Raw genomic sequence first — 18,472 nt, 5'->3', positions numbered from 1 at the left:
CGGGGCAATCCCAAGCACAAATACAGGCTGGGCGGAGAATGGATTGAGAGCAGCCTTGAGGAGGAGGAATTGGGGGGGTTGGCTGATGAGAAGCTCAATATGACCCGGCAATGTGTACTTGCAGCCCAGAAAGCCAACTGTGAAAGATCCTGGGCTGCATCAAAAGAAGCATGGCCAGCAGGTCGAGGGAGGTGATTCTCCCCCTCTACTCCACTCTAGTGAGACCCCTCCTGGAGTACGGGGTTCAGCGCTGGAGCCCCCAGCATAAGAAGGGCATGGACTGTGTACTTGCAGCCCAGAAAGCCAACTGTGAAAGATCCTGGGCTGCATCAAAAGAAGCATGGCCAGCAGGTCGAGGGAGGTGATTCTCCCCCTCTACTCCACTCTAGTGAGACCCCTCCTGGAGTACGGGGTTCAGCGCTGGAGCCCCCAGCATAAGAAGGGCATGGACCTGTTGGAGCGAGTCCAGAGGAGGGCCACGAAGATGATTAGGGGGCTGGACCACCTCTCCTCTGAAGACAGAGTTGGGGTTGTTAAGCCTAGAGAAGAGAAGGCTCCAGGGAGATCTTCTAGCAGTCTTCCAGTACCTGAAGGGGGTCTACAAGAAAGCTGGAGAGGGACTTCTTATAAGGACATGTAGTGATAGGACAAGAGGTAATGGCTTTAAACTGAAAGAGGGTGGATTTAGATTAGATGTAAGGAAGAAATTCTTCACTATGAGGGTGGTGCGGCACTGGAACAGGTTGCCCAGGAGAGTTGTGGATGTCCCATCCCTAGAAGTGTTCAAGGCCAGGTTGGATGGGGCTTTGAGCAACCTGGTCTAGTGGAAGGTATCCCTGCTCATGGCAGGGGGGTTGGACTAGATGATCTTTAAGGTCCCTTCCAACCCCAGTCATTCTATGATTCTATGATTCAATGAAAACTTTGCATGATCTGCCCCATTGGTTGTATTGTGCATCCTCAGTAGCTGGCTTTTGCCAAAAAAAATCTGATCTGTGTCTTATCTTGCAGTCACATCCTGAATCTTTACTGCATGCTGTCAAAAATCAATGCAACAAAAAAAAAGGTCAGTCAAATTCTAGACAAATTCAAATTAGAGATAAGGTGCAGATTTTTAACAGTGATAGTGACTGGCTTTATTTTCCATTCAATTCTTTTTTGCTCTGGAAAATAGACTTTAGTCAAATAAGTTATCTGTCTCAATACCCAGCTGTTGCTAAAGTCACCTTCTGTCTACCCTACAGTTTCTCTTCACACAAATATGACCCCTGTCTGTTTCTCTAGTTTTTGTCTCTCTCTTACTTTATTCTTTCCTCTTGCGCTCAGCTAAGCTTACACCTTCCATTTTTCTTTGTCTCTACTTCTCTGCAACCTGCCATGCTTCTGCCTCTGCCACCTTTTCTCTTGTTGGGCACGTCACCCTATGAACCAGACACCTCCCCGTGGATTCCTTCTTTCCATACATGTCCAACTTCACCCTCTGCCCCCAGCCCTTTTGTAGTACACACACATATGCACACATACAGACCCCATTTCTTCATCCTCCCTTCCCCCCTTCTTAGTCTTGTACATTCACATACGCCTCTGCCTTCCTATTTGCTACATGGTTTCCAGCTGTGAGGATATTAAGAGAAGAGGGGGAACAGTCAGATTCCTTTGTTGGGGCGTAGGTGGCAGTGATTAAAAATTCCTTTCAGCTCAGATCTTCTCTATTTGATAAAACAAGACCAAAGCCCCACTATACGGTCATCTTTTATTGTAACATTTGAGACTAGAATTTGTTTTTTATCTTATCAAATATTTTAGGCTTTGATGATACTATATTTTGTATCAAGATTGTACAAAAATAAATCAGCAAGTAGATGAAACTAGAAAATCTGTTTGAAAACTGAATAAAAACAACCAAATATAAAAAATCAGCAAAGTGGTTTGGTAGCTGCAAGAACTTCTCTATGCATCTTATTTCTTTAGTTTTATTTGTTGGTATTCCTTCACATTATTATTTTTGCTTTACCTAGAACAATTTTTAAGTAAAAATATTTATTATTTAATGTGTCTGCATTTAGAAAATGTTCATTGTTTTTCTTTAGATTCAAAAAACCCTGTTGTTCATGTATGTTCTGTTTCACATGAGCTATCACTACTTTCTAATCTGGAATCCCTTACAAAAGCCAATGATTATAGGTTTTGAAGCATAGTCCAATTATAGGAATTAATGAAACAAAACTGAATGGAAGACTTCCTGGGGGAAGATGATTTTCCTTTTAGTTAATTTCTGAAGTAGGTTGTATCTACCCACTCATAGTTGTATATCCTCATAGCCACAATACTGAAACATAGAGTCCAAGTAGTCTGGGCAGGATTATTTTGTGCAGCACAGAGGACGAGGGATGCTGGCTATTGATGTCTCGCTGTGATTTCTGGTCTCTTCTTGACAGATGATGACAGACTTGGTTTTGGACAGGCTTTTATGCCGTTTGGGAATAAGTAGTTAATGTGGTAGGATCATTGGCTTCACACTCTATCTAGCTTATTTGATCCGCCTTCAATCTAAAGCAAGGTTGCTGACTGTTGTCAATATTTTCCTCATTTTGAATATTGTATGTCTGTAGTCTGGCATCCCGTTAAAAGGAAATGAAATAGCACATGTAATGTGTTGTAACCTTCTTCTCATCTTCATTTTATTGTAGTGTAGTTATTTTTTTCTAGTGAGTCATCTCCATTGTGATCTCATCACAGGTCTTCCGCTAAAAGGTCAATCATGTCGCAGTCCTGGTGCAAGCAACATCTCTGTGTTTACCTATTTCTTGCTGCTAATGATGTCCTTGGCTCTCAATGCATGCCATTCTTTTAACTCTTGTTTTTTCTTTCATCTTTTGTTTTCACATACATGCATTTCCACTCATACTTCGTTATTACCATTGTTAATATTACTATAGCAAAACTTTGCATGATTATAGCAACTTCTATTTGCGTTGCTTAACAGAAAAAATGTTTTACCTGGATTTCACAATAGTACTCTCTAGGCAGTTGAAAAATCTTGGGTTTATTTACAGTTTCTGTTACTACTTATGTAAAATTAAAAAAAAAAAAGTGAAAGTACTACATTACCCACAAATGATCCATTAGTTGAAAAGTGAAGGCACGCTATTTTAAGGAAAATGAGTGCTTCAGCATTCCTAAACCCTTATGTCTTTAATAGCTTGTCAAAGAGCTGCTTACTTTCTTAAAAAAACAACTTCTAGAATTGCTACAGATGCATGTTTACTATTTTAAATTCACAGTTTTAAGTAGCTGTGTTTGGATTTGTTTTGTTGATAATGTATATGGGATTAAGATAATGGGCAATAAAGAAACTCTAAATTTCTTAACATTAGTCAAAAGACTGACCATATGAATCCTCAAATTTATAAATACTTACAGGTGCAGATAAAGGTCATTTCAATAATATTATAATAGCTTATAAAACAGTTACGAATATTGAATCATGGAGCTCCTCTGTGTTAGGGGACCATTAAATGGTATGGCCAGAAGCATGCTGCATCTGCATGATTAATGTGTGTATAAATGTAAGAAGAATTAAGTGGACTCTTTAAACAAACCACTATTTAACAAGGCTGTTTTAATAAAGGAAATTCTCCCATTTTATTAAAGCTTATATGTAAATAATATATATAATTCCATACTGTTCCTAATAATTGCTATTATGTTAACACATTTATTAATATTTGTATAATTATTATTTATAACATTATTAAAATGTTGGTTGTTAGTAATATTATTTATTATATTCATTTTTATTTATATGGGTTTTATATTATACATGATATTTATTAATTATTACTATAGAAATTATTAAAATTATTAATATTGATAACATTATTAAAATAATATAACATTGTTAAAATTATACTATATAGAGATATATAAATAATGTATGTCTGTATATCTAGATATCAGTAAGTGGGAGATTTCCCACCATAATTTCAAAACTCTATTTTAATTATCTTCAATATCAGTACTGGCTATCAGAATAATGCCAAGAGTGCCTAGAACAAGTACGTAGGTACCATTTTGGGCACCAACTCAGGATAGCACTGAAGTATGTACTCGTAGTTGATTATAAATGCCATTAAAGTCAGAGATTGTCATAATTAAATATTTTGTAAACTGATTTAACATATTTCATTGCTGTTTCTTGTATTTTGATTTCATCTTGTAGATCACAGAGAGTTTTTTTTTCTCTTGCAAAACATTAGCTTAATTTTTTGTGCACCATTAAGTGAACTGTTATATTGCCATAAAAAACTTCTTAACGTACAGCATAAAGTTTATGCTATAAAGTATGGCCAACACTAGGAGATGCTGATACGTGGTATTTTCACTCTCTTAAAATTTCTGCATATAATGAGAAACAGTTCACACTCCCAGTGAAATACATGAAGGGCTGTTTTCAGGAATCCAATTATAGCAGGCTGCTCTCATGGAGCTTCTGCTTATGCACTACATTTTGTCTTTTACTTAGTAAAATAATTCTATCGTATTAGGCAGACACTCCAGTACTGTTATTTATCCTCCTATAAACCCAAAACAGGCAGTCAATTTCTGCTTGGTGATAATACCATAATGGTCTGATTATTTCTGTAGTACTTACAGTGGTTGGAGCAGACTTCATTTCCTGATGGTGTTGTGTGCCATTATCTGGAATACAGGTAGCCGTGTAGAATACAATGGAAATTCCACATATAAGAGAAAGCATTACTTACTATTACGTAGTCATCTAGTTTTGTTTCAGTTGTTTCATAGTCTAATTGGTCTGTTTATTTCATTTTTATCAACTGCTATTATATTGGAGACAATGCTCTGACACTATGTGCTGCAAATAGTGAATTAGGGCTTTTTATATTTAGAATTGTTTTAATAAGCACATAAAGATATTACGTAGCTACAGTTCTATGCTGAAGGGTTTGTAGTGAAATCCTCTTAACTCAGCTTTGAAGGTATTCATGTGGATGCTTTCCTGGAACATTGGCCACAGTAGACACTAAAAGTCAGAATTTACTAGTAAGACTAATTCTGTTAGTTAAAGGACAGACACTTAAGACTATGTTGGTATCACAATGATGAGGATAATCAGATTTAACCTGAAATGACACACCTTGTACAGAGTGAGATGTATATCACTTTGCTTTTTTATTTTGTCTGCAACTAACAGTGCTTTCAAATCAATATTGAACAGAGTATTTAAAAGACATTTTTGTCATTTCTATAGAAGGACAGATACAAGAAAACAAAACTGCTAGTGAAAACATACCTTTGCTGACTTTTTTCACTATTGAGACTCTGAGACAGATTAAGATAATTTTATTAAAACTGTGTTTTGATGATAGGCATAAAATATACTGTATACAACTCAAGGTATACTGTGCTGGTTTTGCTCAAAACTCTAGAAGTTCATATAGTACATGCCAAACACTGAAAATTAGCAAATGTAAAGCACTTCCTGATGGTATGATTGCATTGGGAAGTTACAGGCTTGTACTCTGCGAGTTTGACATATTCTGATGTAATGAACTGAGCAGCTTTTCCTCCTGTTCAGAAATGAATTTATGAAAATTAGGATCGTAATTTGATTGCCTGAGCATATTAGAAACAAATTTATGACATGTATTATTTCTAAATTTTCTAATGGATATGGTTAGCTTTTCTTTTTATACCTTATTATCTTTAGTAGCTTGTTATTTGAGAACAGATTTTTTTTTACTGTTGATTGTGGAGAGCAGTAACTCAGTTGTACAAAGAATTTATACGAGTTGTGAGGAGTATGAATTTAGACCCACACTAATGTTGTTGTAACACTTTTTATAAATAGATCTTTCTTACTTAGAACTTGTTCCTTCATTTTTAGTATGACTGTGTGAGAAGGCATCTTTTTTTTTGTTTGGTGTATCAAATGGAGTTTATCTGCCTTTTCAGTTCTTCCTGCAGTAAGTTGTTAGAAATTCTCAGTCTTCAATATTGGAACATTGGTTGATTGAGGGTAGGGGGTTTTTTTAGGATGGTCTTACATGTTTTTCTGCAAGCTTCCTTGATTTACTGTTCTCATTCAAGTAATGCCACAATTGGTCAAGACTGGAAGACTTTCACATTCATAAAGGCATATAATCATACTTACTAATTAAAAGATGATTCCTATGTACAGACCAATGAGTTCTCAGTATATGAACAAAATAATTTTCATCAGCTTGTTTGTATGTGTTGGAGGGGGGAATTTCTTAAAAATTATTCTTAACTGTCTGCTGTAACCAGAATAATTCTGTTTACATGTGTAAGAAATGACACATATTTCAATGGAGTCTTCATCTTCTTTCTCTCTGGAAATACTTACTTTTTGCCAGTTACCAGACTTTGTCAGTAACCTCTCAGATTAAATGAAGGGTTATTGTTACCCGGTCCAGTTTGCAATAGTATTCTGTTCTTTTAAGATTTCATTAGAATTTAAAATCCAGTATCCCAAGATTCACCCTGTCAGACTTTGGAGATATAATGTGTATAACTATCCATTGTAAAACAGAGGGTATTTCAAATTGGCTTTAGAGTCAAGGGCATCCAGTCAGCTCTTGATTTTCCACCTGTGTGTTACCCAGCCTGGGAGTAAAAGGCATCGTGGGCTCCGTGTGTGCCAGCAGCACTATTGGTGTACTCAGGATGCAATATTTGCTTGCTCACATGAGGGGTGCTGGTTGGCCCAATATGAGAGCGTTCACTGCGTTGTGAGTAAAAAAGAACACTCACCTTTGCTTTCATCCTTGCACTTTAACAATGTGTTCTGGCAGTCTAATTTTAAGTACCTAGGTGATCCATGGTTTTGGATTATGTGGTTTATACAAACCCTTTGTTACTCTTACAAATTGAAAATAGAGCGTATATGCGTTAAACAGACTGTGTTTTGCTGTTATGTGCACTGCTTTTTAAAAATTGCCAGAAATTTATTGCTGAAGAAAGAATGTATCAGATAATTTTATTCACCTGTTTAATTGGAGGTCAGTAACTAGCAGTGTACCCCGGGGTGGATACTGGGTTCATTAATGATCTGGATGATAGGGCAGAGTGCACCCTCAGCAAGTTTGCAGATGACGCCAAACTGGGAGGAGGGGCCGATACACCAGAGGGTCGTGCTGCCATTCAGAGGGACCTGGACAGTCTGGAGAAATGGGCTGACAGGAACCTCATGCTGTTCAACAAGGGGAGGTGCAAAGTCCTGCACCTGGGGAGGAACAACTCCAGGCACCAGTACAGGCTGGGGGCTGCCCAGCTGGGAAGCAGCTTGGCAGAAAAGGCCTTGGGGGTCCTGGTGGGCACCAAGTTGAACATGAGCCAGCAATGTGCCCTTGCGGCAAAGAATGTTAATGGTATCCTGGGCTGCATTAGAAGTGTTGCCAGCAGGTTGAAGGAGATGATCCTTCCTCTCTACTCAGCCCTGGTGAGGCCACACCTGGGGTGCTGGGTCCAGTGCTGGGCTCCCCAGTACGAGAGAGACATGGACACACTGGAGAGAGTCCTGCGAAGGGCAACCAAGATGATGAAGGGACTGGAGCCGCTCTCACATGAGGAAAGGCTGAGAGAGCTGTGAATGTTCAGCCTGGAGAAGAGAAGGCTCAGGGGGATCTCATCAATGTATAAAAATACCTGAAGGGAGGGTGCAAAGAAGAGGGAGCCAGGCTCTTTCTAGTGGTGCCCAGTGACAGGGCCAGAGGCAATGGGCACAAACTGTGAGGGTGACCGAGCACTGGCACAGGTTGCCCAGAGAGGTGGTGGAGTCTCCATCCTTGGAGATATGCAAAAGCCATCTGGACATGGTCCTCAGCAGCCGGCTCTCAGTGGTCCTGCTTGAGCAGGGGGGTTGGACCAGATGACCTCCAGAGGTCCCTGCCAACCTCAACTATTATATGATTCTGTGAAAATAGAGTGTTTTCTGTCTTTTCTGTAGTATTCCTGTGTTTACAAAAAAAGGAATCAAGCAAAATGGAAACAGTGGGTTTTATTTACCATTTATCAGGTATTTATTTTCTGGGAGTTTTCATTAAGGGACAGCCTATAAAGCCATCATATCCAGATCGTTTGCACTAAAAGAAACCTGATCCCAAGCAAAATGAATAAACAAAGCAGTTGGCAGTTAAGGTGCTAATCCATTTTACAATTACTTCAATGTAGTATTTGAAGGGCATTACAGTTACACTTCATAACAGCAGATTTTTTTCTTTAATATGCTCTTATTTCTTACAGTATGAAATATAAATAGAAATGGCCTCCTAAGAAAATCCCATATGAAACTTTTAATATATAGTGTCTTGACATTGCTCTAAGAAAGGTGGTATATAAAATTGTGTAACAGCGCATTACTTAAAAGAGAGAATCGCTATAGTCAATTCAGTGGAAAGTGAAAAGAAACAAAGACCGGAGTGATGGCTGGCTACACCCAGGCAAATACATAGTGGGATCTAGAAAGCCCCACTGTGATTTTTAGTGTTGCCAGCAGGTTGAAGGAGATGATCCTTCCTCTCTACTCAGCCCTGGTGAGGCCACACCTGGGGTGCTGGGTCCAGTGCTGGGCTCCCCAGTACGAGAGAGACATGGACACACTGGAGAGAGTCCTGCGAAGGGCAACCAAGATGATGAAGGGACTGGAGCCGCTCTCACATGAGGAAAGGCTGAGAGAGCTGTGAATGTTCAGCCTGGAGAAGAGAAGGCTCAGGGGGATCTCATCAATGTATAAAAATACCTGAAGGGAGGGTGCAAAGAAGAGGGAGCCAGGCTCTTTCTAGTGGTGCCCAGTGACAGGGCCAGAGGCAATGGGCACAAACTGTGAGGGTGACCGAGCACTGGCACAGGTTGCCCAGAGAGGTGGTGGAGTCTCCATCCTTGGAGATATGCAAAAGCCATCTGGACATGGTCCTCAGCAGCCGGCTCTCAGTGGTCCTGCTTGAGCAGGGGGGTTGGACCAGATGACCTCCAGAGGTCCCTGCCAACCTCAACTATTATATGATTCTGTGAAAATAGAGTGTTTTCTGTCTTTTCTGTAGTATTCCTGTGTTTACAAAAAAAGGAATCAAGCAAAATGGAAACAGTGGGTTTTATTTACCATTTATCAGGTATTTATTTTCTGGGAGTTTTCATTAAGGGACAGCCTATAAAGCCATCATATCCAGATCGTTTGCACTAAAAGAAACCTGATCCCAAGCAAAATGAATAAACAAAGCAGTTGGCAGTTAAGGTGCTAATCCATTTTACAATTACTTCAATGTAGTATTTGAAGGGCATTACAGTTACACTTCATAACAGCAGATTTTTTTCTTTAATATGCTCTTATTTCTTACAGTATGAAATATAAATAGAAATGGCCTCCTAAGAAAATCCCATATGAAACTTTTAATATATAGTGTCTTTTGACATTGCTAAGAAAGGTGGTATATAAAATTGTGTAACAGCGCATTACTTAAAAGAGAGAATCGCTATAGTCAATTCAGTGGAAAGTGAAAAGAAACAAAGACCGGAGTGATGGCTGGCTACACCCAGGCAAATACATAGTGGGATCTAGAAAGCCCCACTGTGATTTTTTGTCTTTGCCTGGAACAATAAAATAAATTTTAGAAAAAATCTTTAATACAGTTATATCAATCAGAACATGGCATTGCAGTGTTTGTATAATGACTCCCCTGCTTATCTTTGTCCTAAATCAGTTTTTCAGAAATGTTTTTTGCAAACACAGATTCCCTTTTGGAAATCTTCCATGCTGACCTCTTTCCCTCCTCAGACAACAGGACAGCAACTTTGTTCCTCCAAGGCAGAAGACTATGAAGTCACAGTAATAGTTGTTTGCCTTCAATTGCCAGTGTCAAATACGCAGTTAACATTGCCCAAGAAGTAAAACACAGTGTAGAATTTGAGAAACACCACTGCAAATGATCAACTAAAAATCAGTTACTGTCATGTAACTAACAGGAACTAACCTCTTTATTCACAATTTTTATAAACCCCTACAGCAACCATTCTGTGATTAGAGAAGTATATTTATCACAAATTATCAATTGTTTTTGTCAACAATTTTCATAATAAGTCTGTATTTAATGTACACTGGTGAAGATTTTGGGTATATTAAAAACATGCTGTGCACTTTTCACTTTTAAGAACGTAGTATTTAAAGGAAGTTAGGGAAACTGCATTTTGAAAGGTGAGTTCCTTCCTTTTTCTTAGGCTAACCTCAAACTGAGGAGAGCAGAGTTGAGGAGAGCAGCTAATTAATTGCTCCATTTTGTTTGGTCTTGCACCCCTAATGAGAGATAAATGTGAGTATCCTATCTGTTGTGTCTCACTGTCCATCTGTCTCTTTTTCTAGGAGGTGATTTCCTGTCCTTTTTAAGAAAAAAGAAGGATGAGCTAAAAACCAAACAGTTGGTGAAATTTTCTTTAGATGCTGCTTCTGGTATGGCATATCTTGAATCTAAAAATTGTATACATAGGTAAGGAAGATATTTTTTCTCACTATTGTAATTTTGATCATTGGAAATGCTAGCTGTTTAAGTGTATATGGTGCTTATTATCAACAGGAGTGATCCCTACAGTTCAAGAAAAAAGACTACACTTTTTCTGAAAGGAGGTCATTATTGCTTGTCTAATTCAAAATTGTTCTGTTCATTTGGGTAAAAATAAGTACTACATTATTTGATCTGTATAGTTTGTTGCTATTAATATAAGTTAATAATGAGTTTTCTCCATAATAATTTGCATTATAAGGAGCATAATTCATATGGTGACAATGAATTATGGCAAAAAGGCTTTTTGAAGCTTATATCCTGTCTGAAATTTACCGATACTTGCACAGCCAACAAAGAAGTTGTTACATTCGAAGTGCGTTTCAGAAAAATCCACAGGTTTCTCAGACAATAAAGGGAGAAAAACTAGAGTTCTATATAAAAAAATATTAATTGCCTGGACTGCTTTCTCTAAAATGTGGCAGATTGTCAGGCATTATGCTCTTGGGGTACCTTATTTCTGTTTCTACCTTTCCTTTTTGTTGTTTCTTCTCCAGTTTGACTCTGCTGTGGAGCTGCTTATACTCAGTGTGTATCAAAGGGAATGTACTTAATTTCTACCTATTTGTCCCTCAGAATTTCACAGTATATACCCTATAACAATGATATGGCTGAAATATGAGACATAAACATGATGAAAATCTACTTTACAGAAAAATTATGAAGAACAAGTTTTCATTTGTAATATTGATGACTTCCACTTTGCGTTGTAGAACATTTGTAGGTGAACTGTGTGCCACTTCATGTACATAATCAGCCCATTTCATATTTAGCACCATTCTGATGAATGCTGTTATTGGAGACCTGAGTGGCATTTCTCTTAGATTTTTATCAACAGTGAATTGTTCAGTTGCAGTCGTGCAGGTCAAGAAGCAGATTTATCTTCAGAAACATTGTTCCAATGAGAGTAAGCTCAAAACCTATTTATAAAATCATACAGTATTATTGTAAGTGTCATTTATATATTTTTTGCTCTTTTTTGTGTTCAACTTGATTTAAGGAAGCTTAAATAGAACAGTAATCTTATGCTGTTTCCAAAACTTGGAAAATTATTCTGAAACACAAGTTAATTGAAACACTTCTGCAAGATCATGATATATAAGAAACACTGAAAGAAAAAAAAAATTAACTCACTATATAAAACTATGGAATATTCCTTTTGGGAAATCTGTGAAAGTATTGTAAGCACCATGGGGAAAAATTAGATTAAGGTCCCAGCATTCTGTCATGGTAGAATGTGTTTCAGCCTGGCCCTGTTTACCAAGAAAATAACAGCATAAAAATCAGAGCAAGTAACAGCATTAGTGATTTTCACTAGCCTCATAAATGTTCTGGTGTTTAATAATTTCTGTAACTGTCAGATAAGTGTTAAATCAGAAGTGCCTGTTTAGAACTCCTGTGTTCTTAGAAAATAGAAGCAAGGGGAAAAGTAATAGCTGAATAACTAAAATTTATTAGACCTGTATTGTGTAATGTCTTAGTTGGTAATTGCAATTACTGAAACAGATTATGGTATTTATTCATTAAATGATAGTGTGGTGCCTGCAAAATATAAATAATTTTAGAAACAATTATTTTTGGAGAAGTGCTATCCCCACCTCCCTCCCCCCACCCCTTTTTTTTTTTGACTCTGGATAAAAGGTGTCCCTGCTCACCTATGTGGATTAGTACTGTTCTAACTACTATAGATGACAAATGTGGCTTCAGTGTATCTCTGAAAGACGCACTGGCGATTAGCAGTGAATAGGAAGAGCTTTTGTTAAGGTGTGTTTGCAGAGCTAATAGTGATTCACAGAATATATTTAAAAGAGAAGATATATGTAGCAATGTCTTACCATATGAAGATTTCATTGTTTCATTGTTTTCAGTTAGAAAGCTGAGTACAAATATGTCATATAGATCTCAAGTCAGGAAAAAGATCTGTAATCTATTCTGCTTTGTTAGTGCCATAGACTTGCCAATGCACACAGCCTGGGTTACGCATACTATGGTACAAGTAGGGAAAAAGTTCTTTCCCCCTGTTTACTTTTTAAGTTTCAAAATCTTCACAAAATTTCTTTATTATTATCGAAGATTGTCACAGGAGCTTATCAGGGAGAGCTACCACTTTCCTTAAAGGCAGAAACAAAATTTTTAGTAAACCTATCCTGAAGAAAACCAGTTTTAAAGTGCAACCAAGCAAGCAACCAGTATCTTCAGGAAAAATGGTTACATTTATGAAACACACAGGTTAATAAATCAAAATATGCATTTCCAGTATTATTTTACCAATCTTATTTTCTGGGTTATTCAAGATTATTTTGGGGTTTATGTGGTTGGCCATAGTATGTGCTTATTATATTTATGAGCTAATTCTTCTGAATTTTATAGGTAAATGTAATGAAAATTTCTGAATCAGGACAACAACCAACCAAGTTTAGTGATTTTATCAGTAATGATACAGGCACTTCTGGGTGAGGTTTTTTTGAGTTACTAATACAGATTAATTGGCAAATGCTTGTCTAGGAAAGTAGCTCATGGAGTTTTAAAATGTGTTTTACCGAAGGCTAAACTGCATTTTAGTAGGATTAGCATACCTAAATTTTTTCTAAGTCTGTTCCCTATTTGAGGAGTTTGAGCATTTTTCCAGGATTTCTGGGCACCCTGGGGGTTGGCTGGAGATATATTTGTCTAGAAACCCTGTCTGCCACAGAAGCACAGAGCATCTGTTGCGTGTTGGGTACTTTGAACCTGTTGCACGCTAGTGGGTGTGGCACTCGGTGCTGTGCTGCAAATATACTAAACAAGGGAATGACAGGCTAGCAGGGAAAACTCAAACTGTCTAGTGCTTTGTAGGCAAGCTCTTAGGTGCTCAGGGCTCAGAACCCCACTGGAGTTTCAGCCCCTCCTTACCCGAGCACTGAAGGTGCAGCTATTTGACTGCATGGTCTGTACAAGGAATTTGGGAGCCCTTGTTCCCTCCTTTTTAGGTCAGGTAAGACAAATTAGTCATGGGTATATTTAATGTTGAGAGCATGTAGATTAGAATGGAACAATTTAATTCATAGTAGGAAGAAGATGTAGCACTATGTAAAAAGAATAGTAATTTTTTGAAAGAACAATAAACTTGTTCTTTTTTGTCAGAAACTTCATCAACTGGAAGTGGTTCTCAGGTAAAAAAGAGGTAGGAAAATTAACTAGAGAGAAAATGGACTAAGCAGCAGAATGTTTTTTATTTTGTTTAAAAGTCCGTAGGCTTTGATTACTATTACTTAAGAAGGATCAGTAATATATAATTAGAAATTGTTTCTATTATGTAGGTTGCAGCAAAACAAAATTGTTTGGCTTCATGCTATTGTTTTTCTGCAGTATTCTATTTGTTGTTTTAAAGATTTGTTCAAAATCCTCACTTTTTTTAGTAGTTTAGGTGACTGTAATTTAGTACCATGTACATTTGACTGCCTGTTAATGTGAAACTAAAGGCTGCTCAGCAGTTTATTATAATTATTTATAATGCCACTTTTTAGTTGTAGCTGCACTAGCTATACTTAGCCTTTATATTTTAAAATTCTACCTAAATCTGTACTGGCTTTCTGAAATTGCTGTTTGAGTCATACTTTGACTTAGTCTTTCAGTAGTGGGCCCAGTGCAACAACTAATCTGCTCTTTGTTTTCTATTTTTATGTGTGCTATGGTGCTTCAGTAGGTGCAAATATAAAGTTAAAATTTGTCAAACTTAGAATGCTTAATGCGAGTGATTATTTGATCTGCATTTTCGTCTCCTCTAGTGTCCAGATACCACTTGTTCTTTGCTCTCTCTTTGTTCTGTTTAAAGAGCAGAAATGAGTGGGCTTAAAGGAAAAAAAAAACACCTGCATGAAAACATGTTTTTAAAAGAAATAAAAAGAGTGGTTGAACATATACAGAAAAATGTATTCATTTTGTCTCCATTTAATTAACATGAGGTTGAAGAATTGTTTCTTGGTTTTCATTGTTACCATTTGCTATTGTTGAGATAGTTCCATTTTTTCTGTTAATTAGAAACACAAGATAAGGATGGAGATGTGATAATTTCAGTTGGTTCAATAAGCATTTATGAGTGGTCGGTTTTTTCAGTATTTGATTTGCATGTGATGAATGCATTTGTCCGTAATTTATGTTTAGTTTCCAAACCAATCCTGTGGGAGTATAGGAGAGAAGCTGCAACTACCCGATTGAAAGAATTTGGACATAAATATTGATTGCTTTATTTTCCTCTCTCTTTACCACCATCATTTTGTAATGAAAATAATTCAAGTTATGACAGAACTAAATTGGAAAAATATTTTAATATTGAGAGAAGCAATTATGTGTAAGATTTCCTCTGTTTTTATCATTTGATAGTCAGTATAACCTTTCAAAATCAAAGGTACAGTTAGGTCTTGAAAATATTTCTGTGTGGAAGATTGTGTTGCAGCTTTATCTACAAGTATTACATACACAATTCTAACTGGAACTAGCAGAAATGTTTTTCTTTTTTTCAGTTATCTAGTGTGCTCCTTGATAGTGTTCTGCACGCAGTTTCACTGCTTTACTTGAAGTGGATTGATTTTTACCTTGTTTAAGAGCTTCTACAAATACATTAAGAACGAGTTCATTTTTTAAAATTCATTTAACGTGAACCTCATGAGGTTCAACAAGGCCAAGTGCAAGGTCCTGCACCTCTGTTGGGGCAATGTCCGGTATCAAGACAGACGGGGGGATGACTGCTTTGAGAGCAGACCTGCGGAGAAGGACTTGGAGGTATTGGTAGATGAAAAATTGGACATGAGCTGACAACATGCACTTGCAACCCAGGCGGCCAATCGTATCCTGGGCTGCATCAAAAGCAGCATGGCCAGAGGTCGAGGGAGGTGATTCTGCCCCTCTACTCTGCTCTGGTGAGACCCCACCTGGAGTACTGTGTCCAGCTCTGGAGCCCCCACGTACAAGAAAGGCATGGACCTGTTGGAGCGGGTCCAGAGGAGGGCCACAAAAATGATCAGAGGGATGGAACACCTCTGCTATGAAGACAGGCTGAAAAAGTTGGGGTTGTTCAGCCTGGAGAAGAGAAGGCTTTGGGGAGACCTCATTGTGGCCTTTCAATACTTAAAGGGGTCTTATAAGAAAGACAGAGAAAGACTTTTTTACCTGTAGTGACAGGTAGCGACAGGACAAGGGGCAATGGTTTTAAACTGAAAGAGGTTTATATTGAACATAAGGAAGAAATTTTTTTATAATGAGGGTGGTGAGACCCTGGCACAGGTTGCCCAGAGAAGTTGTGGATGCCCCATCATTGGAAGTGTTCCAGGTCAGGTTGGACAGGGCTTTGAGCAGCCTGATCTTGTGAAAGATGGCCCTCCCCATGGCAGAGGGGTTGGACTAGGTGATCTTTAAAGGTCCCTTCCAACCCAAACCATTCTGTGATTAAACAAATTTGAAGATGCATTATTAGGAGGGAGCTATAATGGAAGTTAGAATCTTAAAAGTGATCAATTAATAAACATTCTCAATGTCAGTTTTTCACTAAAGTTACCAGCAGTAGCCTTCAACTATGCATCTGCCAAATGTATTGTAAAGTTGGTATTCGATTCAAGTGACTTATTTTCAATATATGCACTATGTGTGTGAGAAGAAATGGACTAACTGCATTCAAGGTATATTCCTTAGTCAAGTTTTCCTTTCAGTCAGTGCATTTATGTTCTGGAAGTCTCCCATATTCTAAATTAAAGAAGGTGTTTTGGTTGGTAAGATGATCATGTTCTGTGGTCCAGTTCTTCCATTTTGAGTCATATTACTACTGCTTCTTTTTGCCTTAGTTTTCTAGCTGTCACAAACCACACATTAAATTAAAAGTGGCTGGTTTAGCTTCATGCTATGAAATCCTGGCTCTGTGGATGTTAATTCAGGATTTCTATCGTTTTCATTAGATATATACTGTTTATATTAATTACATAAAAATTACTAGGAAAAGACTTGCTTCCCTGTTACTAATTGAGTTTACCTGATCTACTCTGCTCCCAGGACTTTTTTTGCCTCTTCAGTCTGGTAACTGCTAATGTAAAGAATTTTGGAAAGAAGTGTCAGAACTTCTTCATAACCATGAATGGCTTAAGAACTATACTGTATAGTTAAGTTAGTCTTTCCTTCCCTGTGAATCTTCCATTTCTTCCTGGGACAATAGTTCAGCTACCACAAAAAGGATGAAAAGTGATCCTGTTCAATTTAGCATAGGTGCTGTTCACTTTAGTGTGTCAGTAGTGATTCTCCTGGGAGCAGGAGACTGATGGCTTGGCTCCAAAACTGAGCAGGTCTCCTTCCTAGGGAGAGGGAATAACCTGCCTGCTTGATTTCTCTACCTAAGTCCGGTGGAAGACAGGAGTTAAATACTTGTCTGTGCCTGCTTTTGGCTGGCTCCAAGCAGTTCCGTGCTCAGTGGAATGGCTGCTTTGGTTCTGTTCAGAAGTGGCTTATTCTCCTTGAGCACAACGTGTTTCTCTGAATACTGCATTTCCTCCTGGGCAATTGCAATACCGAAGACCTTTACTGTAGTTTCTGTAATTTTCTGTGCTGGTGATGACTTATGAAGAAACACGACATTTCGGTGGAATGAGTTTGCCCTTCTATAAACTAGATGGATGCTTCAAGGTTTATTGTGCAAGCATTGATTTGCCATTATTAATTAGCTTTTTATGATTCATTCAGAACTACATGTATGAAATTAAGTGATGATGCGAGGTTCCATTTCTATAGCTTTCTTTCATAGAAAACATGTAATCATTTATTACTGAATCAAAAAATTCTGTACTGTTGCTTTAATAATAATAGTTGATCATGCTTCAACAAATAAGTCTTTCAGAGAATTATTGTCAGTAGTACAGTTGGAACATCACATAAATGTAATGAATAATCATAATTTCAAGCCTTATTTATAAGATGATGTCTCTGCTTTACATAAAATGATGTTTCAAAGCATGTTTTTTACAATATGAATATTAGAAATATTTCCATTCTATTTAAAGTTAAAACCACAAATGGGAACTTTGGTGAAGAACTGTTACTTTCTGTAGGCCACTTTATATAGGTATGTTGTTAGCGTTAAAAAAAAAGCGCCACCAAAATTTATTCTGTCATATCTATAAAATAATTTTTAGTCAAACTTTGAATTTGATTGGCACATTACAGTACCATGTATTGAGCTTTTATTTCTTAATATGGACGTGCTTTATGCAACCTTTCATGTTGCTTCTTAACTAGTAAGCTTTTTTCCACTAAAACCAGTATTTCCACTGACTTTTTTAGATTATAAAGATACTGTGCAATTACAGCATTGTGGGTTTCACACAGGTTATTGGTTATTTTTTATTTGGTCTATTGGTCATAAGAGGTGCTAATGGAAGAACCATTGCAAATGCATAGCGTTTATTTGGACAAATGATCCAGATTGCAAGTGTACAGGAAGATTGCAGAAGCCCTTCTGAGGATCTGTCTGCTAACTCGTTCCAAAAAGCGTAAGTTCAAAGAGCCACTCTTGGGAGTCCTAGTTGTTGCTAAGCAAATCAAGGAAGCGTTGACTGTTGCCAAAACAGTGGTGCTGCTCCCCTTGCCACACTGCTTGGCACTCTGCTTCTAATGCAAGAAGGGAATGCTGCACCCGTCTTAAGGCTGCGGTGTTTGCTGACACTCTGCTAATGCTGTACCAAGGCACTTGAGGTCTTCAGCCTGTCTCTGTGCTCCCAGGGCACGATGCTGTGGAGGTAGTCTGTCTGCACAAGATCCTTTTTTTCATCAGTGGCTATTAAAACTGCATTCCATACCTGTTGTGGTTTAACCTCAGTCAGTCGGCAACTGAGCACCACACAGCCGCTCGCTCACTCCCCCCC

At 37.8% G+C, this 18,472-nt stretch overlaps 1 protein-coding gene across 1 annotated transcript in view; it reads left to right on the top strand.

Annotated features, from left to right (window-relative positions):
* FER (FER tyrosine kinase) overlaps nt 1-18,472 on the top strand; it is a 202,581-nt gene that overhangs the window by 136,402 nt on the left and 47,707 nt on the right. The window contains exon 17 of the mRNA XM_009284184.2: nt 10,397-10,520. Within this exon, the coding sequence (XP_009282459.1) occupies nt 10,397-10,520 (124 nt within the window). The remainder of the gene's footprint in view (nt 1-10,396; nt 10,521-18,472) is intronic.

This window comes from Aptenodytes forsteri, unplaced genomic scaffold (assembly GCF_000699145.1).
Source record: "Aptenodytes forsteri isolate BGI_AS27 unplaced genomic scaffold, ASM69914v1 Scaffold69, whole genome shotgun sequence".
In the NCBI taxonomy this organism is placed as follows: domain Eukaryota; kingdom Metazoa; phylum Chordata; class Aves; order Sphenisciformes; family Spheniscidae; genus Aptenodytes; species Aptenodytes forsteri.
Note: the sequence above shows the minus strand (reverse complement) of the source record. Positions and strands in the feature narration are given on the sequence as shown.